The sequence below is a fragment of the Archocentrus centrarchus genome, chromosome 23, assembly GCF_007364275.1.
Source record: "Archocentrus centrarchus isolate MPI-CPG fArcCen1 chromosome 23, fArcCen1, whole genome shotgun sequence".
Lineage (NCBI taxonomy): Eukaryota > Metazoa > Chordata > Actinopteri > Cichliformes > Cichlidae > Archocentrus > Archocentrus centrarchus.
In genome coordinates, this window is record NC_044368.1 from 20,819,301 (window position 1) to 20,844,924 (window position 25,624).

At 41.7% G+C, this 25,624-nt stretch overlaps 2 protein-coding genes across 6 annotated transcripts in view; one reads left to right on the forward strand and one right to left on the reverse strand.

Annotated features, from left to right (window-relative positions):
• On the reverse strand, positions 1–12,584 carry LOC115773175 (uncharacterized). 3 transcript variants are annotated; one of them, XM_030719700.1, is made up of 7 exons: positions 12,488–12,584; positions 12,205–12,397; positions 7,162–7,379; positions 6,996–7,065; positions 6,787–6,877; positions 6,271–6,380; positions 1–2,172 (listed from the first exon to the last, which is right to left on the reverse strand). In XM_030719700.1, exons 2-7 carry the CDS (start codon positions 12,344–12,346, stop codon positions 1,817–1,819), a joined length of 987 nt encoding a protein of 328 aa, XP_030575560.1. In that variant the 5' UTR covers positions 12,347–12,397; positions 12,488–12,584; the 3' UTR covers positions 1–1,816. The 3 variants fall into 3 exon arrangements, with proteins under 3 accessions (XP_030575560.1, XP_030575562.1, XP_030575559.1); XM_030719702.1 differs by having other exon boundaries at positions 7,162–7,376; positions 12,205–12,544; XM_030719699.1 differs by having other exon boundaries at positions 12,205–12,544.
• A 5,816-nt stretch (positions 12,585–18,400) lies between these two features.
• The window catches only part of cmah (cytidine monophospho-N-acetylneuraminic acid hydroxylase), a 42,335-nt gene continuing 35,111 nt past the window's right edge, over positions 18,401–25,624 (forward strand). For all 3 annotated transcript variants that reach the window (XM_030720413.1, XM_030720414.1, XM_030720416.1), the window contains exon 1: positions 18,401–18,561. The gene's annotated coding sequence lies outside the window, so the exon portion shown is untranslated. The remainder of the gene's footprint in view (positions 18,562–25,624) is intronic.

A 25,624-nucleotide genomic window follows, 5' to 3' on the forward strand; every position in this document is an offset into this window, starting at 1 on the left:
CAAGCTAAGTTTGTTGACTCAGCATAAAACACACAACACTGAATACACAAATGCTAATATGCATAAAGGGAAAACAATATAAAACAGTAAGTAGATTAAGGCAAACATTAGTGGTTTTTGACACGTTAATAAATATGTAGTGTCAGAACTGTGAAATATATTTGGACAAACACACCCTGTATCTAGAGTTCATATTTTTTCACATATAATGCAAAGATTTTTTGGCTGCACTGTAATAAGGAGTCGTGTTTTGGTCTGATATTACTACACAATAAATCCCATTAATCAGGAGAGCCTAAATTTCTATTATTTTAACTTCATTCAACTCATTTTCCTACATCAGCATTTGACCTACACAGCAGATTTAGATGCCAATGACAAACATGCTCAATAGGACTTAAACATAACTTCATTCATAGATGTACCATTTGTTATTAACTCACATCAGCAAAAGACAGAAAATAAACTCCTTTAAAATAAATAAAAGCAACAGGAGGTAAAATGATTACTGATGTTGAAAGAAACACAAATACAAGCTCATGTGTTTCTGGCACACCAAATGATTGTCATTGTTCACAGAAAGAAACAGAAGCAGCATGCAGTCACGCATGTGCACACAAGAAAGAAGGAAATGAAACATGCAATTATGTTTCGATGTATAAACAACACAGGCCAGAGCTCACACTTAGTTCTATTATTATTAGCACAGGAAGGATTTTGAATCTATTCAAAACTAACATTTTTGTATAGGTAAGAACTAACCCATATGAGTGTGGCCTGAACTGACCTCTCAGCTGAATGCTTGCTAGTCCAACAGCAGTCTGAAGGTGGCAGCACACACCAACACTGAAAGCTCTAATGTTATGATCATGGGGAACAATGAGCTCAACAGCAGGTGCGCTGATGTGTAGTGGTGGGACAAGCAAAGATGAAACCATCTAAAAAAAAAATGACTTCCTGCACACGTGTGGAGCACAGCCATCATTAATGATATTAGAAGTACCAGTTACGCCCGTCACCCACACCTCACAGAATACAGACTCTTTAAACGTTTAGTTTCAATATTGAAGCAAGATCCAAATGAAATGAATATCAGGGAAACAAAACTCTAATAGATTAGCATCTAAAAATAACTGACAGAAGTGAAGGAAACTGCTTGTTCTCTTTTTATGCACCACAACGAACAAGCAGAACTTCACAAACTGAAGTTTGTTGACCTCGTCAGTTTATCCACCTCAAAGGCTGTTTGCTTATTGTGAGAAAATAACTTGGAGGCTGGTATATAAACAAAATAATGTTCCCACACACAAACTGTTATTATTTAAAGGCAGATTGTGATGAATGCACTGTGTTTGCAGGTGATGTACCCGGTTACTACTTTAGTTAAATCTTGAGCAGCTTTGTTCGTAAGATTTTTTTGGTGGACATCAGAAGGGAGGACAAAATAAATAAATCACCATCATCAGTTCTTTTTTTGGAAGAAGCTGTTTCCCAAATCTGGTAAAGAATAAGGTTGAACATCTTACTAAGACTTTCATTTCTCCCCTTTCACTCACACTTCAGACCCACTCCACTAACTTTTCTGCAGATATTAAACTGACCTAAAACACACAGCGCAGACTGACTTTGGCTATCTCCAGTAGTAGTTTGGGCTGCTCTTTGGGAACACATAAAAGGACCCTGTGCCTTCTTTTCCTAAAGAGTGCATTATATGTTCTCGGTGACTATGCAGACATTTTGGAATCAAACATTTTGAAAGAATAAATATTCATAATAATGTCACATTTCTCTACAGTGCAGAAGTCCTGCAGCAGGTTCATTCAGGCCTGTTGCGTCGCCTGAGGCCAGATGCAAGCTGCTCCACTCCAACCCCCTCAGCGTTTGTCTCACATGAGCCTTCGAGAGAAGGTATGAGCTCCGAGTGCTCCCATCCTCCCTCCTCCTCTCCATCACATTCTTCCACTGCTGCTTCTCCATCACACTCCTCTGGTCTAAGCTCTTTCATCTCTTCCCCTTCAGTTGCCGCATCATGTTTAACGTCTGGATGCTTTTCATAAATTGTTTCCGAAGCCTCTGCTTTCTCTGCGGAGGGCTGCTTGTCCATTGCTGCCGAAGTATCGCTTGCTCCGAGGGACTCAATCAGGTCGTCCAAATTGCGCTCGCAAGAACCATCTGAAAAAAACAGAAATCGATTAAAAAAATTTATTTTTCTTTTCTTCTTGTGCACAAATTGAGCACGGTAAAGGCAGGCACATGCAGCAGGTGCCAGCAATAACCCCACTGGCTTATGTTGCACGTTCAACATCTCAGACTGTTTGATAAATTTTTGTAACTGCTTCAACAACCTGAGTTTAAAGGTTTTTGTGGCTGCTAACTGCACTAAATTTAATGATGAGCATGTGTGTGAGATAGTCGCCTCTAGGAGTGTTTATTTCAAATGAGAGTGGAGGTCTTCTCGCAACAAGTCACAACTGACACAGCTGCATAGATCAAAGCTGTGAACACAGTAAAGAGCGGACAGAGCCAAAGTTTTGGTACTCGGAGCTCACTGAGTGTTTAGCGCCACATATTCCTGCTCAGCAGTAACGCTGTGTAGGGCTGCAGCTATTTATTATTTTAGTAATCGAGTATTCAATTGATTATTCCATTGATGAACTGAGTAACTGCATAAGACATACTTTTGTCTTATTAATGAGCAGTAATAAATATTCAAAAGAGAAAAACAGGTCTTTTAAAATAAGCGGCTCAGAGTTCAATTTTAGAAATTGACATGTTTCTAAGTTTAACTGTGATGACAAATCAAATAAAATAACCTAAAGCAAAGCATACATTAAAATAGCCTTTTTTTATATTAGTAGGAGACACAAAAATAAGAGTTCTGAGTGTCATATTTTCTGGATGAGGTATATTTGGTGTGTGCTTGTGTGTGTCTGCATGTTTAAGTGTGCTAGTGAATGAGTCAGTATGTGCGTCTGTCAGCCTTTAATGGAGCGAGCATATCAGCATTCTCAGAACTGAGCTTTGTCCTTTGATGCTGCTGCAGAAAAAAGATGTTCTGATGGTCTGCATGTTAAAAATTAATGTTAATAATTAATAATAATTCAGTATTCAACCCAACAGCTCAGGTCAATGGCTCAGGGTTTTACTGGCTTATGTATATTTTTACTGGCCTATGAAGAAAAAAAAAGTTTCATTTTTATATTCTTAAATATTAATATACACTGCTCAAAAAAATAAAGGGAACACTCAAATAACACATCCTAGATCTGAATGAATGAAATATTCTCATTGAATATTTTGTTCTGTACAAAGTTGAATGTGCTGACAATAAAATCACACAAAAATCATCAATGGAAATCAAATTTATTAACCAATGGAGGCCTGGATTTGGAGTCACACACAGAATTAAAGTAGAAAAACACACTACAGGCTGATCCAACTTTGATGTAATGTCCTTAAAACAAGTCAAAATGAGGCTCAGTATTGTGTGTGGCCTCCACGTGCCTGTATGACCTCCCTACAACGCCTGGGCATGCTCCTGATGGTCTCCTGAGGGATCTCCTCCCAGACCTGGACTAAAGCATCCACCAACTCCTGGACAGTCTGTGGTGCAACGTGACGTTGGTGGATGGAGCGAGACATGATGCCCCAGATGTGCTCAATTGGATTCAGGTCTGGGGAACGGGCGGACCAGTCCGTAGCTTCAGTGCCTTCATCTTGCAGGAACTGCTGACACACTCCAGCCACATGAGGTCTAGCATTGTCCTGCATTAGGAGGAACCCAGGGCCAACCACACCAGCATATGGTCTCACAAGGGGTCTGAGGATTAATCTCAGTACCTAATGGCAGTCATGCTACCTCTGGTGAGCACATGGAGGGCTGTGCAGCCCTCCAAAGAAATGCCACCACATACCATTACTGACCCACTGCCAAACCGGTCATGCTGAAGGATATTGCAGGCAGCAGATCACTCTCAACGGCGTCTCAAGACTCTGTCACATCTGTCACATGTGCTCAGTGTGAACCTGCTTTCATCTGTGAAGAGCACAGGGCGCCAGTGGCGAATTTGCCAATCCTGGTGTTCTCTGGCAAATGCCAAGCGTCCTGCACGGTGTTGGGCTGTGAGCACAACCCCCATCTGTGGACGTCGGGCCCTCATACCATCCTCATGGAGTCAATTTCTAACCATTTGTGCAGACACATGCACATTTGTGGCCTGCTGGAGGTTATTTTGCAGGGCTCTGGCAGTGCTCCTCCTGTTCCTCCTTGCACAAAGGCGGAGGTAGCGGTCCTGCTGCTGGGTTGTTGCCCTCCTACGACCTCCTCCACGTCTCCTGGTGTACTGGCCTGTCTCCTGGTAGCGCCTCCAGCCTCTGAACACTACGCTGACAGACACAGCAAACCTTCTTGCCACAGCTCGCATTGATGTGCCATCCTGGATGAGCTGCAGTACCTGAAGGCTGTTTCAATAAATTTAAATATTTGACCTTTTCAGATATGGCCCAGTCTCTGTGGATTCTATACGGTCTGTCAGGGTGAGTCCGCCCCTGCCTCAGTGCAGAACTACACATCTGATATAGACAGCAACATTTAAGGTCTTGAGGTACGAAATTTGGTTAGAAGATGGCAGCTAACAGCGAGTGGCTCTCGCTGAAGCAATCATTGCAAAGACAAGAAAATCACAACTTGATTGCACACTGCCAAAATAAGTTTGGCTGCACGGCAGTCTCCAACCGCTGTTTTCCCTGGTGTGGGTGCAGACTCAGATTGCTCAGTTTGAACTCCCCTTTTAGTGGTGCCTCTGCAGTGCACATTGGATCTTCTCCAGTGTGTCAGAACAGTAAAACTTTTGTGGAAGTGGAATAAGTTGCCAAATCTGGTGAGACAGGACCCAATCCAACTAAAGTCTTCCCTTTTATTTTGACAATGTACCGGGAGCATCTGAAACTGTGGAGTATTCAAACGAAAACTGCTTGGTTGAAATTGGAGGGCCAGATAATAAAGTTTGAGGTTTGTGGTGAAACCAGAGTGCACAGTGTAAGTGGTCAGAACTGGATTTCCAGGATGTGACTAAAAATGGGAGTGGCGGAAGCAGGATGATGATGTAACATCTGCATTATCAGGAATTCGGCTCCCTAGCCGGCCTTAGGCTGGCAATCATATCTCTCCAGGGCTATGTGTGACGGTCGCTCACCCCCTCAGCCCTCTCTGTGATTTGTGAAGCTGGATCTGGTGTACCTCGGCCGCTGATGAACTCCATCATTATCAGCGAACTGTTTTGGCTAGGAGCTGGCATCTGGCTCCACAATGCCCTGACCCTTTCGTCTCCATCTGCATCCCCTCCTGCCCCCTCCATTCCCCGACCATATTGCTATCCTAGCTTTAAATGTGCAAAAATGCTTTGCTAAGGTGGTTTTCTTGGACCCTGGTATGGTGCTCATGTCGAGCACCGTACCAGATGCTCGACATGAGCACCTGGTACGGTACCGTACCATGAGCATCTGGTACGGTGCTCATGACGAGCACCGTACTAGATGACTCTTTTTTTAACCTAACTACCCCATGATGTGTGTTGTTTCCTTTTCTGGGACTGATAAAGGTAGCGCCGGCAACGGCTGCACGACCTCAGACACCTGCCCCCCTTGTTTGCTTCTGTTTTTTGTATTTCTCTTGGATGGGTGTTCTGGAACGCAAATTTCATTATATGTTTTCATTATATGTTTACATATATATGACAATAAAGTCTTCTTGATTCTTGATTCTAAGGAAAGGGAGACGGGCCAAATTGAAGTCAGATATTTATTTATTTTTTTACTTTTATGGGCCAAGTCCTGGAATTTGTTGATTGATCCTTTGATTTTGCCCTGCTGTCAAGTGTGTCTGTTCCTGTGTGGTTTTCTCAGCATCAACCAACTTATTTTAAAGTAAACTCTGTGGTCTCCAAGCTGCATCTATGATGAAAATCCAACATGTGATTTTGCAAATGCAATTTCAAAGACAAATGCAAAACACACTGACAAAATTGTGTCAGAGTCATGTCGCAGTTTGTGATCTGTGACTGCAGTCAAATATAAATGTGAATAAATGTTTCTTGCACAAACCAGTGATTTAACCATATTTTCACACCTGAATTTGTTACTACTAACAGCCTGAAATGCCTGAGCTAAGTGAATTCAACCTGATCACCACAAAGTAACAATCAGATTTAAGGAGTAAACTGAAATATACTGCGGGGTTTAAAAAACAAATACAAAAAAAACTTAACCCACTGGTGGCATTCAGGGGTGGACAGTCCATTCCTCTCTTCTTCATCAGGTACCGAATGGTCTGCAGTTGAGACATGATCTCATTCTTCTGCTCCTGGGCCACTGACTTCACGCTGGAGAAACAAAGCAGCCATGTGTCTGAGATTCTTATGAGCACAATGATTCTTAGACAAGTTTTGGAGTTATAAGGAGTCCTATGAATTCCAAGTCAAGTTAAAGAAGTTTTATTACAATTAAACTAAAACAAAAACTACTCAACTTTTGAGGTAATACACTTTTTTCAGTTCAGAAGATGAGACACAAATTCCTTAATGACACGGCTTTATGCAGGTGCGGAAAGGATGAAATTATCACTCAATTTACAGGTGGTCAGTTCTGCAACCTCTTTCCTGTACAAATGGTAAAGACTCATGTTTGATGGAAGAGAAGGGATCACCTCTGAGAGCTGTGTATGCAAAGTATGAGAACAAGGTGTGGTTAACACCTACAGAATATGGCTTGTTAAAAAAAACACCTCACCAGTTGGTCAGTGGATCCAGCTGGGTGAGGATGGAATTGAGCATCCTTTCTGTTTGTGCAAGCCTTTGTTCCAGCTCATTCAATTGGTTCTCTGCATGAATATAAACACACACACAAAATGAAGAAAACCACAGATTGAATTTCCATAGAAACCAAATATGTGTGACCAAAGAAAACACACGTATGCAAAGACAAATTACAATGCGCACCTGCTTCCATTGATTTTTTGGCCCCTTTTGCAAATTTGTCCTTTTGTGCCTTGTCATCCGCAGACTTGATCTGTGAAATTAAAAAAAAGAAAAGAAAGAAAATAAGCAAATGATGGTTCCAAACTGAAATATCTAAGAACGTTGGTGTTGCAGGTGTTTTCCATACCTTCAAAAACTTGTATGCTGCAAACACTCCCACTCCAATGGCATAGAGAGGCATCAGTGTGAACACATAGCCTTTATTGCTGTTAGATTTGTATTTGTCACTCTTCAGCTCTTGCTCCACCCGTTTCTTCATCTGCTGCAAGTTCTCTGGGGACTGATGTGTGCCAGCGCCATTCACATTGATGGGCTGACCTCTTGCTGGGCCTGGGCCTGGACCTGCTGACAGAATACAGGTGCTGGTCATAAAATTAGAATGCCATGAAAAAGTTGATATATTTCAGTAATTCCATTCAAAAAGTGAAACTTGTATATTATATTCATTCATTACACACAGACTCACATACAATATCTTGAATAATCAGGCCCCATCTTATCTCAAAGACCTCACAGTCCCATATCACCCCAACAGAGCACTTCGCTCTCAGACTGCTGGCTTACTTGTGGTTCCTAGGATACTTAAGAGTAGAATGGGAGGCAGAGCCTTCAGCTTTCAGGCCCCTCTTCTGTGGAACCAGCTCCCAGCTTGGATTCAGGAGACAGACACCCTCTCTATTTTTAAGATTAGGCTTAAAACTTTCCTTTTTGGATCAAGCTTATAATTAGGGCTGGATCAGGTGACCCTGAACCCTCCCTCAGTTATGTTGCTATAGCCCTAGGCTGCTGGGGGGTTCCTATAATGCACTGTTTCTTTTCATTCACCTTATTTACTTTGTTTATACTCCACTCTGCATTTAATCATTAATTGATATTAATCTCTGGCTCTCTTCCACAGCATGTCTTTCTCTCCCCTCAGCCCCCCTCACAGCAGATGACTGCCCCTCCCTGAGCCTGGTTCTGCTGGAGGTTTCTTCCTGTTAAAAGGGAGTTTTTCCTTCCCACTGTCGCCAAGTGCTGCTCATAGGGGGTCGTTTTGACTGTTGGGTTTTCTCTGTATTATTGTAGGGTCTTTACCCCCAGTACAAAGCACCTTGAGGCGACTGTTTGTTGTGATTTGGCGCTATATAAATACAATTGAATTGAACTGAATTTCCCAGTAAAGGTTTTAATGGTGGTTACAGGAAAAAAGCCCTGCTGCTTTGGACGCTTGAAAAATGTTTCCTTTCGCTCCACCTGAGCTCACCATCTTGATAACAGCACCACCTCTTTGTATGAGCTTAATGTTGTAATGTTTGTATTCACACCCTAAATACAATTCTATTGCAGGTCTATTTTTAGCCGCTAATCAGGGATTAAAATGGGTAAATAGGTTCCTGTTGTCACTGAACAATCGCTAGTGTTAATTGCTGCATCCGCTAACAAACTGTGGTGATAGCGATCTGTCACGGTATCCAACAGCTGAAATTCTCACACCACACACACACAGGTGTAGAGAGCAGTGGAGGTGTGGAAAAATGTGTCAGTGATGATCCACTCGGTGTTAAAGGGTCGTTTTCACTAATGATGGAAATCCGACGCAGCAATGTAGAGCTTTAATGCTGAAACACTTACAGGGTGCAACCTGAGTGCTGCAGAGTTTAAATGATGCATAAAAGCAACAAATGTGTGTTGCTGATTTTTATTTTTTTTTATAATCAAATCATTTGAGTTACTCAAGGAATCGTTGCAGCCCTGCATTGAATATTACCTAATCATCCAAAGTCCATGACTGGAATTTCCTCTTTATTTGCATTTGATTCAAATTTTAAACACTGACTGGGAACAACCAAAACCTTTTGCCACGCTCCATGTTGGGTTTCCTTCTTGAGCAAGTTGTGTAATCCTTTCCATTGTTTCAACTGGCAGATCTTTCGTTGGGGCCATGCTTCATTACAAACAGCCAGGTGCAACTGCTCACTAAGATTTGCAAAGCCTTTCTCCCAGGTGCAGACTATTTTGTATATTTAGATTTGTGCAGGGTTTTTTCATGCAAATTATGTGGTTTCAAACTATTATTACAAATTCCGGCTTTTACAGTGGCATCCGCCTCATTCAGGCCTCATTTTGTGTGTACTAGGGGTGTAATAGTACAAAATTCCACAGTTCGGTTCATATTGTAGTACAGAAGCTACAGTTCGGTGAATTTCACATTGGTTCATTAGCATACATGAAATAGTTATTTCAGGATCAAATGATGATTTATGTGACTAAAACAAACAAATAACTTAGAACTTCTTTATTCCTTGGAAAGGTTACATATTTATATAAATGTATTTATTTATATAAAAACTGAATTGAAACTGGTAATAGGAGGTGGTTAGTTTTGACGCATTTCCATTACTACCTACTCAGTGCGGCTCGCTTCGGCACGGTTTGTGGGTATTTCCATTAGTACCAGCGATCCGAGGTGATCCAAAAAGAACAGCATGCCACTGATTGGCTAGGGAGTGTCATCACTAGTTGAGTCATGAGAGCAACTCCTTCAGCAGAATCAACCGTGTCGGTTGAATGCCCAGACCAACAGCTTGCAGCGTTAGTTTTGCAACAAGAGAGCCATCTAAAATGCACACAGATCATACATATTTTATCCCTATACTGCCGGTCGATCACTGCTAAAGCACCCGTTACCTGCCCCTACTAGCCGTGAACATACGTCATAGAGCTGAAGTCGGAATCAGGGGTAAGCTGGAGCAGGAGGATGGGCGGGGGAAGGGGGGGGGGGGGGGGGGGGGGGGGGGGGTGTCTGGGCTCCACAGATGCCACCCCGGATACGAGTAAGAAAGTGGATGGATGTGTGTGAGTTGTATTGTTTTGATGAATGAATTGTAGAGCAGCTAGCATCATTGATAATGTGCAGCACAATGCGCTACACTTTTAAGTCGCAATTTATTCATTTTTCGGATGTTATTTTCTCATAGTCAATGATGCATGAACATCGTTTTCATATTCTTCATTGTTTGGAGTGTAACATGCAGTGCTCATAATGCGAGATGCGCAGTGGCACACAGTTAAGCAGCATTTAAAGTGTGATTCATCATAGAAGAACGCGATTATTGGTTTCAAATGCCTTTATTTAGACAGATTTTGACATTGTCCATTAAAAAAAAAAATTATTTTATATCAGAGTGTTTTAGTTTTAGACTAGTCAGTAAGTCTAATTTTTTTTCCTTGTTTAGTTGACTATTTAATTAGTCGCCAGGAACATCCTTAGTTATTACAGTAATTGTTGCCGGAAGTATGCGAACAGCGGCACTTTTGAAGTACACTGAGCCGATAACAACATGTTCGGTGGTATAGGGTTAATTTTTAACAATGATAACCTTCATCCATTAAAACATTGTATGTGGGACATACGCATGATGAATAGAAATATTCATATACAGAAATATATCTTGTACTTTAATGAGTGAAGACTGGTTTTTAGGCAGGAAAATTTCATATTCCACAGGCCGGTGCTAATGGACAACGGGGGGGTGGGGGGGTGCCCATTAGCACCGGCTAATGGACTCCTAATTTCATTGCACTTAAAATGAAATTAAGAGTGCTGTTCCACTATTTGGTGCATTAAAAAAAAATCTCAAACATCAAACACAAATGGACATAATGCATAAATGAGCATCTGTTAAAATGCATACTATAAAGTGCTGTAAAGGGTCTTCACTTCCTACTAATATCCAGGATGAGTTCCTTGGTTTTTGTGGTATTCATTTGCAGGGTTTTTATATGCTGTAACCAGCACCCAGCCTTATATGGTTGTTCGTCCCTAATTAAAGAACAACCATATTAGCCACATATACTCTGCACTCTTTCTTGCTGCTACACCACCACACATCCTTTCTACTCTTCCATGTGGGTTATGTGAGCTGGATCCTCTATTACCACAAATGGTTTAATCGCTTAAGAGCATGGGTGTCCACATGTTTTTTCATTCAAGGAGGGCCAGACTTGACAATGTGAAAATGCCCGAGTGCCAACAGTCCCTGATGACGTTATTTAAAAGAATAAAAGAAGCATAGAAATATTGTTATTTAATACTTTCATTTCCATGCAGCAAACAAACATGAAGTAACCAAATGCAGAGCATAAACCAAACCGGGGCAGGTGTGGCTCCAGTTTCAAACTGAATACTATATAATATATATATATATATATATATATATATATATATATATATATATATATATATATATATATATATATATATATACACACACACACACACACACACACACACACACACACACACACACACACACACACACACACATACATAGGTACAAAAACTGTGTTTGCTGACAAACTTAGCGCCAAATCACAACAGTCGCCTCAAGTTGCTTTACACTGTAAGGTAAAGACACTACAATAGTTACAGAGAAAACCCAACAATCAAAACGACCCCCTATGAACAAGAACTTAGTGACAAAAGAAAAACCTCCCTTTTAACAGGAAGAAACCTCCAGCAGAACCAGGCTGAGGTCTGAGGGGAGAGAGACAGGACAAAAGACATGCTGTGGAAGAGATTAATAATAACTGATGATTAAATGCAGAGTGGTTATACATAAGGCGTGTCTACCTTTTTTCCCTAAATCAGATGTTTCCAGTGAACATTAACTAAAGTGCTGCAATATTCTAGAAATAAATACATGGTGAGTGGATAACTGTATGAATAAGCAGGTGTACTGCTTATAAAATGCTTGGTGAATATGTATTATAGAATGCAAGAAAATAACTATTTAATGGAATCAAGATCACTGCGTGATAGTGCAATGATGACGTACACATGAATGTGTTTGCAGTTTTTCTGCCTCTATCAATTAAACCATAAGTCCTCCACTGTGATTTAATTTGGAAGTGTACAGTGAGCAGATGGGTGGACTGTGTCCACTTATGAAGCGCCACCATCAATACCCTGAGGCTGATTTAGATCACATCGGAGAAAAAAAAACCAAACAAATAAAACGTGAACACAGATTATGTAATCATCCATTTAACTGTCCTGTTAAATTTAATACACTTGTTAACAGTTTCGGGGTGGGGGCCAATTCTCGCGATACCTAATGCATAGTGGAGCTCAAAGCAAAGGCTACACACGGAACAAACACCCAAGAACCATATCGACATTCCCTACCTTTTCTGCTGTAACGAGTGTCCAATTTGGAGTCCTTCGCCGGAGTTCCACTACCAAAGCCGTACAACCGCGGCAGCACCACAAACGTGAAAAGCACGGCCGTGAAAGCCAGAGCGACTTGTTGTGATGTTGACAGAACCATCTTCCCGTGAAGCCGCAGAATTAAGGCGCCCACCGTAGCAAGCAACTAAAGCTGTTAAGAGAGACGGGAAACGGTGACCTTACGCTGTCAGGTCAATATGAAAAATCTAGGTAACATAAGTTAATGCCAGAATGCACGGACCCAAAACAGATACTGTCCGTTTCCCTGCAAAACAAGCCTTCAGGAAGCGATGTGTTCTCGTTCTTCTTCTGATTTTGGGTGGATCATGAAAAACAAGCTGTAGCGCATTACTGCCGCCTACAGGACAGCAGTTGACTAGCAGACCTAAAAGACGCTTCTTCAGACATGTGCCATTAAAAGCCATTTCCGGTGATAGTGACACAGTGATAGTTAGCTGTGGCATTGTATTTTAATTTTGCATTATTCATTTTCTTTTTAGTTTGTATGTTTTAGATTCAATTTGATTTCAGTTAGTATCTGAAGGAAGCCTGCTACCAGCTCATTCATCCCAGGTTTCTCCGTGTTCATTTATCGGTCAGGAATTACACAACATAATGCAATAAGGAGTCAGTTATTAAATTAATTAACCATTTTCACACAGTTTACAGATTAATCCAGGTCAGAACTGTATACCATGCCCAGTGCGGTACAGGACATGAAATTAAGTATCAAACACCACTTTATTTTATATCTGAACAGATTTCTTAAACACAGAAATGTAAAAGCAAAGATTTTAACACATATATATACACATGTTGTCCTTTTCAAAATGACCTCGAACATATCCAAGCTGGGTTTGCTCATTACAGTCATTATAGTTTGAAGATGATTGTTTTCGGCACTGACGATTACGATTTTAGTCAAAAAAGATTAACATTTTAGTTTTTTTGTTTTTCACACTGGAACATTTAACTGCTGAGAATTACATGGCTGTAGAAGCTAATGTGTTAGCACAGATGGGAGCATGTAGAGCAATAGTCTAATAATTGAAAGTCCTGTGAAGCAAAACTCGTTTCCCCTTTGACCCATTTTAAGAATGAACAATAATGCTTCAAGATTTTAAAAAGAAGGTGTAAGAATGTCCAATTAGTGAGGAATTATAATATTGCTCTGGTGAAATTACAAAAGATCAAAGTTACAGAGTGTAAAATTTTCACTGCTAGATATCAGTAAATTGCAGATTGCAGTCAAGTGAGTTCTGTTTTCTCTGTTGGGGTGATACAATACTATGAAGATAACATAGGGCCTGATTATTAAAGAAATGTATGTGAGGAGAAGGATTTTAAATTCAATTCTGGATTTAACAGGGAGCCACTGAAGGGAAATATGTTCTCTCTTTCTAGTCCCTGTCAGTATTCTAGCAGGACGACTGATAACAAAAATTTGCTATCCAAGTGTGTACAGGATAAACAACAAACCTACCAGGCATGGACCTCAGTGTGAGTATGGCATTAAGGAATATGAAACAGAAACCAAACATGCCAACTTCTAGGTCAAGAACTGTGGATTGTTTATTAACAAAGACAATCCATTTCTTCACACAACCCCAGACTTTCTCATGTCTTGTGGCTGTCGTGGGTTTGGGTGTGGAGAGGTGAAATACCCTTTTCACCTCACAGAGTGTAATTTTGAGCATCACATTCTGCACTAGGACTCCTGTCTGAAACAGGTGAATGGGCATTTTCAGCTAAAGGAAACTCACAGTTATTAATTCAATTCAATTACATTACATTTTATTTATATAGCGCCAAATCACAACAGTCACCTCAAGGCACTTTGTATTGTGGGTAAAGACCCTACAATAATACAGAGAAAACCCAACAGTCAAAACGACCCCCTATGAGCAGCACTTGGTGACAGTGGAAAGGAAAAACTCCCTTTTAACAGGAAGAAACCTCCAGCAGAACCAGGCTCAGGGAGGGGCAGTCATCTGCTGCGACCGGTTGGGCTGAGGGAAGAGAAAAAAGACATGCTGTGGAAGAGAGCCAGAGATTAATAACAATTAATGATTAAATGCAGAGAGGAGTATAAACAAAGTAAATAAGGTGAATAAAAAGAAACAGTGCATTATGGAACCCCCCCAGCAGACTACGCCTATAGCAGCATAACTAAGGGATGGTTCAGGGTCACCTGATCCAGCCCTAACTATAAGCTTTATCATAAAGGAAAGTTTTAAGCCTAATCTTAAAAATAGAGAGGGTGTCTGTCTCCCGAATCCAAGCTGGAAGCTGGTTCCACAGAAGAGGCGCCTGAAAGCTGAAGGCTCTGCCTCCCATTCTACTCTTAAGTATCCTAGGAACCACAAGTAAGCCAGCAGTCTGAGAGCAAAGTGCTCTATTGGGGTGATATGGTACTATGAGGTCTTTGAGATAAGATGGAGCCTGATTATTCAAGACCTTGTATGTGAGGAGAAGAATTTTAAATTCTATTCTAGATTTAACAGGGAGCCAATGAAGAGAAGCCAATATGGGAGAAATCTGCTCTCTCTTTCTAGTCCCTGTCAGTACTCTAGCTGCAGCATTTTGGATCAGCTGAAGGCTTTTCAGGGAGCTTTTAGGACAGCCTGATAATAACGAATTACAATAGTCCACCCTAGAAGTAATAAATGCATGAATGAGCTTTTCAGCATCACTCTGAGACAGGATGTTTCTAATTTTAGAAATATTGCGCAAATGCAAAAAAGCGGTCCTACATATTTGTTTAATATGTGCATTGAAGGACATATCCTGGTCAAAAATGACTCCAAGATTTCTCACAGTGTTACTGGAGGCCAAAGTAATGCCATCCAGAGTAAGTATCTGGTTAGACACCATGTTTCTAAGATTTGTGGGGCCGAGTACAAGAACTTCAGTTTTATCTGAATTTAGAAGCAGGAAATTAGAGGTCATCCAGGCCTTAATATCTTTAAGACATTCCTGCAGTTTAACTAATTGATGTGTGTCATCTGGCTTCATGGATAGGTAAAGCTGAGTATCATCTGCATAACAATGAAAATTGATGCAGTGCTTTCTAATAATACTGCCTAAGGGGAGCATTTATAATGTAAATAGAATTGGTCCCAGCACAGAACCCTGTGGAACTCCATAATTAACCTTAGTGTGTGAAGAAGACTCCCCATTTACATGAACAAATTGGAGTCTATGAGATAAATATGATTCAAACCACTGCAGTGCAGTACCTTTAATACCTATAGTATGCTCTAATCTCTGTAATAAAATGTTATGGTCAACAGTATCAAAGCTGCACTGAGGTCCAACAGGACAAGAACAGAGATGAGTCCACTGTCAGAGGCTGTAAGAAGATCATTTGTAACCTTCACTAATGCTGTTTCTGTACTGTGATGAATTCTGAAACCTGACTGAAACTCTTCAAATAAACCGTTCCTCTGCAGATGATCAGTTAGCTGTTTTACAACATGTTTTTAACACCAAGTCCAACAGCAGTTACTCACTGTGCAAAATGTCAAATATTGGAGCACACAGGGATGGCATCTGCTTTTGTAAAGAGAAAAATGATGAATCCAGAGTCTCATGAACAAATAAGTAGTGTCCTTACAAAGAATTTAATCCCTCTGTGTATATCCCCTGCAACAATATCCAAGATATGATACTGTCCCCATTGTAGCAGGCTGCCCCAGTTTAAGAGGAAGCAAGCACCTAAGAATCCACAACAGATATGTACATATTAATACGCTGCTCAAAAAAATAAAGGGAACACTTAAACAACACAATATAATTCCAAGCAAATCAAATTTCTGTGAAATCAAACTGTCCACTTTAGGAAGCAACACTGATTGACAATCAGTTTCACATGCTGTTGTGCAAATGGAATAGACAACAGGTGGAAATTATTGGCAATTAGCAAGACCCACTCAATAAAGGAGTGGTTCTGCAGGTGGGGACCCCAGACCACTTCTCAGTACCTATGCTTTCTGGCTGATGTTTTGGTCACTTTTGAATGTTGGTGGTGCTTTCACACTTGTAGTAGCATGAGACGGACTCTACAACCCACACAAGTGGCTCAGGTAGTGCAGCTCATCCAGGATGGCACATCAGTGCGAGCTGTGGCAAGAAGGTTTGCTGTGTCTGTCACTGTAGTGTCCAGAGGCTGGAGGCGCTACCAGGAGACGTAGAGGAGGCCGGTGTACTGGCCATCTCGCCTTTCTTGGTGGGAACTATGGCCATAATATGTTTACATGTCAAGGGGCACCAACACGGCGTCATGGTGTAGGTCATATGAGTGAACCCCAGCTGTTCTTTCAGTCACTATCCAAAGCTCCTGACATACACTGTTAAAAAAAAAAGAAATGAAAGCAAAGCTGACGGTTTACTGGTCGATCTACATCTCTACTGTACCCTCACCGATGGTCAGGAGCTTTGGGTAGTGACCTTTGCCCCCAGAAGCAGTGACGTGCGGTGAGGTTTGTGGCGGGTGAGGGACTGACTCGCCTGGAGTCGGATGTTCATATATATATATATATATATATATATATATATATATATATATGAACACAAAATAGAAGCTTATATTTCAGTTTTAATTATGTTAATGATTAATTATGCTTTAATCAACTCTACACTGTTCAACAATGTTGGCAAGAAAACAAAATTTTTAATGTAAGGTCAAACTTTTTTTTAGGAGCTGTTAAGGCAGTTCTACTCCGCGATCATTGAACCTGTCTTGTGCTCGTCTATCACAATCTGATTTGGAGCAGCAACAAAACAAGACAGGAACAGACTGCAGAGAACTATTAAAACTGCTGAGAAAATCATTGGTGCTCCTCTGCCCAACCTTCAGGACTTGTACACTTCCAGAACCAGGAAACGGGCAAAGAAAATCATCTCAGACTCCTCACACCCTGCACACAGTTTATTTCAGCTCCTTCCCTCAGGCAGGAGATACAGATCACTGTGCACAAAAGCTACCAGACACTCAAACAGTTTCTTTCCTCATGCCGTCACACTCATTAACAGCTGATCAATAACACTGATCTCTACATACATTGCCTAAATATGTACAGAATTGAGATTTTGCTGTTTACCACAATGCACACTACACTTTAATGTATTTTATTATTTATTAGGTTTTGTATATTGTATAGTATTGTATAGTATAGTTCTTAAATTACGCTGCACCTTCTTTCCTTTTCTTAGATTTGTATTTGTATATAGTATAGCATTTATGTTGAATTGTATGACACTGTATAGTTCTAGAGAGACACCATCAACGGAACCAAATTCCTTGTGTGTGTAAACATACTTGGCCAAAATAAATCTGATTCTGATTCTCTTATTATTGTTAGTATTTTACTTGTCATGATGACAGGGGAGGCACTGCCTGACCTGCCACCCCTGACTGCACATCACTGCCCAGGAGGGGGCAAATTTCTGCAGTGTTCCGGGGATGTCCTATGTGATCAAATCACATAGGACGTCCACTACTCTCTTGTCTCATCTGCACCATTGCACTCACCTGCTCCTTCGATAATGTTTCCAGTTAGAGAGGCAGTGCTCATTTTGTGTGAAAGGAAAGTCAACTGATGCGTCAAACTGTCCCTTTACTGAGGGCGCGTACAGAGACTGAAGCGGAACGCGGGCATTAACAAAGAAAGCTGACAGCCCTGCAGCTGCGCCAGTTACCTGCGTTGACCGATACCCTCCAGGTCTCTTCCTGTTTTAAATCAACATGTGCATGTTTTTCTCTTCCTCTTACTTTAGCCTGAGTACCTGCGCACCGTGGAGACCGAACACACAGTCAGTCAGTGACTGAGACAGTCGCGAAGATTATTTGTTGATTAAACTGAATGTCAGCAAAATGACCCCCCCCCCATAATAATAATAATAATAATAATAATAATAGCAGCACGGTGACGCGGTGGTTAGCGCACAAGAAGGTCCTTGGTTTGAATCCACCTTGGCTCGGACCTTTCTGAGTGGAGTTTGCATGTTCTCCCCGTGTCTTCGTGGGTTTTCTCCCACAGTTCAAAGACATGTAGTTAGTGAGGTTAAATTTAATTGGTGATCCTAAATCGCCAATATGATCTTGTGAATAACTTCAATTCGGAAACAATCCGCTCCTTCAACCCCCCACCCACCCGGAAGATACGCGGATGTCACCTCAGAGGCGGAACAGGCGGTGATAAAGTGGCTGACAGTATCTTATGACAGTTTGCTTGAAACCAGACATCATCAACTGGTTTGACCGAACTACTTGCCAAGTTACGTGAGAAGCGTCTCTGTGAAAACAGCATAAAGGTGAGTCGTGAATTATAACTTACTGCTGGAAAGGTCTGGGAGGGACGCAAAAAAGTTGCAATAGCTGATGGTGTTGGCGCGTTAAACTGCGGTCATACAGGGAAATGAGATGGCGATAAGAGCACGGCTTTTGTATTCTATGCACGATATTTATTTGTAGTCTGTTCCTCACCCTGTATTAGTGGAAGCTCGACAGTGCGCATTTCTTTAAAGTGGGTACTTCAAAATATTAACTTTGTATTTAACGTTTATAGCATAGGCTCGAGAAAAAAAAAAGTTCTACAAATTACAAGAATGTTCTCCTGTAATTTCATAAGTAATTAATTTTAGCTTGTCTTATAACTATCACATGCTAACTAGGCATAAACATAGATAAGATAAGATAAGATAGTGTTTATTTGTCACATGCACAGTTATACACAGTACAATGCACAGTGAAATGTATTTTGTACCTGCAACCTTATATACACACACATATAAATAAGAAGAATAAAAATAAAAAAAAGTAATTCACACTATACACTATACTCTATATACTATACCTATACACACTTTTATAAATTATAATATTTACATTGTGCAATAATGGTCCAGTTAGGGCTCAGAGTTGAGCAGACGGATGGCTTGTGGGTAAAAACTCTTCTTCAACCTTTCAGTCTTAGCCCTCAGGCAGCGGTAACGCCGGCCTGATGGGAGCAGGGAGAAGAGAGAGTGTCCAGGGTGGCTGGGCTGTTTTAGGATCTTCATGGCCCTCAGCCTGCACTGCTTGGTGTAAATGTCCTGCAGGTTGGGGAGGGTGGTTCTGATGGTCCGTTCAGCTGAACGAACCACCCTTTTTAGGGCCATGAAGTCCTGCTTGGTGCAGTTTCCCATCCAGGTGGTGATGCTCCCACGCATGATGCTCTCAATGGTGCAGGTGTAAAAGTTCCTGAGCACCTTGAGTGGGAGCTTGAAGTCTCTCAGCCGCCTGAGGAGGTAGAGACGCTGTCTGGCCTTCTTCACTGTGATGTTTATGTGATGAGTCCAGGACAGGTCCTGTGAGATGGTCACTCCCAGGTATTTGAAGGTCTCCACTCTTTCCACCTCAGCACCACTGATGACAAGTGGATGGTAGTCCCTCTGCTGCTTCCTGCTGAAGTCCACGATCAGTTCCTTCGTTTTGCTGACGTTGAGCAGGAGGTGGTTCTCCTGGCACCAGTTCTCCAGGCGGGAGACCTCTCTCCTGTAGGCTGTCTCCTCATTGTGAGAGATTAGTCCCACAACAGCAGTGTCGTCAGCAAACTTGATGATGACGTTGGACTCTGACGTGGCCTCGCAGTCATGGGTGTACAGTGAGTACAGCAGAGGGCTGAGCACACAGCCTTGGGGGGATCCAGTGTTGAGGGTGAGGGAGGATGAGGTGAGGTGACCCACTCGTACCACCTGTGGTCTGCTGGTCAGGAAGCTGTGAACCCACCTGCACAGGGATGGGCCCAGGCCCAGGTCCAGCAGCTTAGAGACCAGCCTGGAGGGAACTATGGTGTTGAATGCTGAGCTGTAATCTACAAACAGCACTCTCACATAGTTCCCCTTACCAGTGTCTATGTGTGAAAGGGTCTTGTGGAGGAGGAAGGATATGGAGTCATCTGTGGATCTGTCTGGCCGGTATGCAAACTGTAGTGGGTCGAGGGTGGTGGGCAGTGAGGAGGTGATGAATGTCTTGATGAGTCTCTCAAAACACTTCATCACCACAGAGGTGAGTGCTATGGGCCTGAAGTCATTGGGGCTGCTGGGGTGTGGTTTCTTTGGGACAGGGACTATGATGGACTTTTTAAAGCAGGTGGGAATCACGCACAGTTTCAGTGAGAGGTTGAATATCACTGTAAACACAGGTGCCAGCTGGTCAGCGCAGGTCTTAAGGACACGTCCACTAATACCGTCTGGTCCAGCCGCTTTCCTGGTGTTTACACGTCTAAACGCCCTCCTCACGTCGCGCTCCGTCACAGTGAGTGTCTCCGCCCCTCCGGCCGGGAGCGCAGCGGGCTGTCGGCTTCCCGACTCAAAGCGCGCAAAGAAGATGTTGAGTTCATCAGCCAGAGAAGCGTCGGCACTCACCGGGTGTGTGTGTGGTGCTTTGTAGTCCGTGATGGTGCGTAGTCCCTGCCACAGTCCCCTGGAGTCAGACTGTTGTAGTTGCTGTTCCAGTCTGCGGCCGTAGCGATGTTTTGCCTCTTTCACCGCTCTGCGGACGTTGTATGATGCAACCTTGTAGTCCTCCATGTTCCCAGAGGCGAGGCCGGAGTTGTAGGCAACGGTGCGGGACCTCAGGGCGTCGCGGACAGATTTATCCACCCACGGCTTCTGGTTGGGAAAAGTCCTGATGGTCCTCCTAAGTGAAGTGTCTTCAACAACTTTCCCAATAAATCCCACAACAGTTTCCGTAAACTCCTCGATGTCTCCGCCCGCGCTGCTGCGAAACATGTCCCAGTCGGTTGAATCCAACGCACCCTGCAGAGCGGCCTCTGTTTGATCAGACCACCGTGTCACTTCTCTCACAGCAGGGGGTTCCTGCCTGAGCCGTTGTTTGTATTTCGGCATGAGAAGTACAGAGGTGTGGTCAGACTTCCCAAAAGGCGGAAGAGGCTTTGCTTTGTAGCCATCTTTGAATGGAGAATAGCAGTGGTCTAGGGTCCTCTCTCCTCTGGTGGGGCAGTCGATGTGTTGAATCAACTCCGGTATCAGCTTTTTCAAGTTTGCACTGTTAAAGTCCCCGGCTACGATGAGAGCCGCATCACGCTGGTTAGCCTGATAGGTGGAAATAGCCTCATGTAGCTCGGATAGTGCAGTGTTTGTGTCCGCCTGAGGTGGAATATAGACGGCGCTGAAGATGACCGACGTAAACTCGCGGGGCAGGTAGTGGGGACGGCATTTCAGGGTTAGGAGCTCCAGGTTCGGTGAACATGATTGTTTCAGAAGGACAACATTCCTACTGTCACACCAGTTGTTATTAATCATTAGGCACACACCTCCTCCTCTTGATTTTCCAGACTCACTCGTTCTGTCCGTGCGATGAACACTGAAGAACTCCGACGGCTGTACGGCGTGGTCCGGTATGAGGGGAGTCAGCCATGTCTCCGTGAGACAGATGATGTTGCAGTCCCTTATGTCCCTCTGAAACTGTATCCTGGCCCTGAGTTCGTCCAGCTTGTTATCCAGTGACTGGACATTAGCCAACAGGATGCTCGGCAGTGGCGTTTGGTGCGCTCTGCGCCTCAGCCTCTCTCTTACGCCGGCTCTTTTCCCTCGGGGCCTTGTCCGTGACCTGGTCCGTCCTTTGTTTGAGCTGGCCCACTGGAAACGCAGTATGTCCTGAGGCCAAGTCGGGTCGGGAGAAAAAGGTGTCAGAATACAGCCAGAGTGCTGTATTGATATGCTGTACTGATATTAAAAAGAGTCTGTCTGTCATACGTGATATGACACAGAGCAGGCGGAATTATAAAGTCAAAAATTAGAGCTAAACCTAATATATACAAACAAAGCGTAGGAGCAGGTACGACGGCTGCTGACCTCACCGGCGCCATCTTGAATTTATAGTTTGAACATATAGTTTAACTTATTATATTCAACAACAGACAGACAGATAGATAGAGTCCTAGGTCTTAAAATTAGTAAAATACAACCTCAGATGAACAACGATACACAGTACACTATGTATCACATGGTACTACCCTAGAATACTAATACTTAAAGTTTTGCAACACTATCGCTAACTTCGTGTATATTTTATGCAGTATAATATACCCGATAAAACATACTTCCCATCAGAATTTATTAAAGTACAACACACAAAAAATTGAAGTATTCTTCTATTATTTCCCCCTATACAACATCTCAAAAAAACAGAAAAAGGTATCAGGGGGGACCCTATAAAAGACTTAAAAAATTCTTACAAATAAATAAATAATGGAACTGGAACTTTGTTCTTCAGTCCACCCATTCCATCAAGGCCAAGATTCAAACTCCTCAAAAATTTTTAGTAGCTGCATCAATGGTGTGAATTTAAACATTTTAAGGGACATTGTTCTCAAGTTATTTTGTTCTTAAGATTTTCAGAAAACTTAGCATTGACCTTTAACTTTGAGGTCAAGGTTGTTAAGATTCAAACTCATTCAAGAATTTTAGTAGATGCATCTATGGTGTGAACTGCAGTTTTCAGAAAGCTTGACCTCAGCTCAATTTAATCAGGTGATCTGGGGGGTCATTGGCCATCTTTTGTGCAAATTTGTTATGAATCACTGGTGGTTTTGCTGTAATATTGTAACAAACAAGCAGACAAACATAGCAAAATAGTACCTTGTTGCCCCCTCCAAGAGATAGGTTTAAAAAAGTGTTAAACTGAATAAAGAAAAAATAATCAATGTACTCAAAATAATAAAATGAATGTAATGGCTAGATTGTGAGAGTTCCCTGCACTTGACTTGTGTGAAAAGATCAAACAATACAGTCAACAGGAAGTACAGTGGTATGCAAAAGTTTAGGGACCCCTGATAATTTTCATGACAATTTTCATTTCCTTTATAAATCACTGGTTTTTTGGATCAGCGATTTCAGTTAAATATATCATAGGGTCAAGTTACTTTATTTGTACCCGAAGGTAAATTTGTTGTGCAGTATAGTAAGTCAGCTCATAAAAATACAGATATGGTTTAAAAGACTGAGACAAAACATGTTTAAAATAAACACCACATATAAAACAAATGGAATAAAAACAAAACATGATGAGACATAAAACATAGTAAGAACATAAAAAACACAGCAAGGGGTTAAAACTTATGGCCGTAGGAACAAAACTGCTCTTATAGCGCTTGGTTTTACATTTGGGCATTTTATATCTGCATCCTGACGGGAGAAGCTGGAACTCGCAATGCAAAGGGTGACAAGTGTCCTTTATGATTAATCTATAAATCCTCTGTACCCACCTGGAGTACAGAGACTCTGGACTTAACTGCAGCTCTCCTGTCAGCTTACTGCACCACTTTACTATTTGGTTCAGGTAATTCTTAATTTTAAGAGGCAGATTACCGAACCATGCCACCAAGCAAAAGGATAAAACCGATTCAATAAAAGCACAATAAAACATGGTCAGCAGTGTTTTGTCAGTATTAAAAGACAACAGTTTCCTGAGGCAATGAAGACGCTGACTCTCTTTTTTATATAGAGCTTCACAGTTTGCCACAAAAGTCAGTTTATTGTCAATAATTGTGCTGAGATATTTATGTTTTGACACATTCTACTGCCTGATCCTTTATAACAATGAGTTCCTGTACCTGAATGAGTTAACTAAAATCAGTGAGCATTTTCTTAGTTTTTTGGATGTTCATCTGCAGAAAACATTCATCACACCACTGAACAAAGCCCTGAACGACTGGTCCGTGGTGAGTTTCATTGCCCATCAGCAGACTAACAATAACTGTTAGTCTGTATACTTTAAAATGAATCTGTCCTCCTGCTCCTGCGACACATGTTTGTCTAAACAAGGAACAGGAGAGGTGACAGAACATATCATTGTGGGGAGCCGGTGGAGGAACAGACCTGATCAAACAGTGCCATTCACTCTCACTCTGAGTTCTGTTTGTTAAGAAATCTAAAATCCAACTTACAAGATTAAAACTTAGATTAAAATGTTCTTAAAGCCTCTGTGTGAGAAAGTGGGGTTGATTTGTATTAAAAGCAGATGAGAAATCAATGAATAAAAGTCTTGCGTGCGTTCCCTTTCCTCAAGATGTTAAAGAAGCAGGTTCATTAAAGTGACTGTGGCATCTATTCCTCAGTGTGGTCTGTAAGCAAACTGCAGAGGATCCAGGTCACACTCTGTCTTCTTTAAAATTTCAGACCTCACTAATTTTTCAAATGATTTCATTACAGTGACACAATGTCAGTGCAATGGGTCTAAAATCATTCAAAGTTTTTGGACGGTTACTCTTTGGGACAGGGACGACTACAGGATCCTTCCAACATTTGGGGACATGCTGAGTCTGTAAAGACTTATTAAAAATAATAAAATATTGGGCACACTCTGACTAGCAGACATGCAAAGTGATATTTGACAAGTGAAATGAAGTTCATAGGATTTACAGAAAGTGTGCAATAATTATTTAAACAAAATTAGACAGGTGCATAAGTTTGGGCACCCCAACAGAAAAATTACATCAATATTTAGTAGAGCCTCCTTTTGCAGAAATAACAGCCTCTAAATGCTTCCTATAGCTTCCAATGAAAGTCTGGATTCTGGTTGAAGGTATTTTGGACCGTTCTTCTTTACAAAACATCTCCAGTTCAGTCAGGTTTGATGGTTTCTGAGCATGGACAGCCCGCTTTAAATCACACCACAGATCTTCAATAATATTCAGGTCTGAGGACTGAGATGGCCGTTCCAGAATGTTGTACTTGTTCCTCTGCATGAACGCCTCAGTAGATTTTGAGCAGTGTTTAGGGTCGTTGTCTTGTTGAAGTATCCAGCCCCGGCGCAACTTCAACTTTGTCGCTGATTCTTGAACATTGTTCTCAAGAATCTGCTAATATTGACTGGAATCCATGAGACCCTCAGCTTTAACAAGATTCCCAGTACCTGCACTGGCCCCACAGCCCCACAGCATGATGGAACCACCACCAGATTTTACACTGATAAAAATGATTCTGTGGTGAAGTAAGTTTAACATAAGTGAATCTGTGAAATCAACAATAAAAAATCAAGTTGGTATCTTTACACAAATATACATAGTAATGAGGTCAAAAACATTTGTTCAAGATACAAGACATTGTAAGTCTTTTCAGAAAATGAATTGTTCAAGTACTAGGAGCCAATCTTTTTAAGTTCATCCACACAAAAATATAATCTTGTTATCTTTACTGCGTTTCATCTGCGTTGTTCATTTGGTATAGATACTTTTCACATGACGTCACACAACTTCCGTTTGGCCTCGATTCTAGGGATCTTTACTTCCAGTGGATGGAGTTTATAGAGTCTAATACATTTGCCACAAATACGGTTTTAGGATATACTATGACATGCAGACGACACGTT

What these genes read in the sequence shown, in the direction of transcription:
- LOC115773175 (XM_030719700.1), bottom strand. Translation starts at nt 12,346, where the DNA reads ATGGTTCTGTCAACATCACAACAAGTCGCTCTGGCTTTCACGGCCGTG. An exon ending in CAGCATACAAGTTTTTGAAG is followed by an intron (nt 7,066 to 7,161) that starts GTATGGAAAACA and finishes TTAATTTCACAG; the next exon opens with ATCAAGTCTGCGGATGACAA. An exon ending in CTGGATCCACTGACCAACTG is followed by an intron (nt 6,381 to 6,786) that starts GTGAGGTGTTTT and finishes TTGTTTCTCCAG; the next exon opens with CGTGAAGTCAGTGGCCCAGG.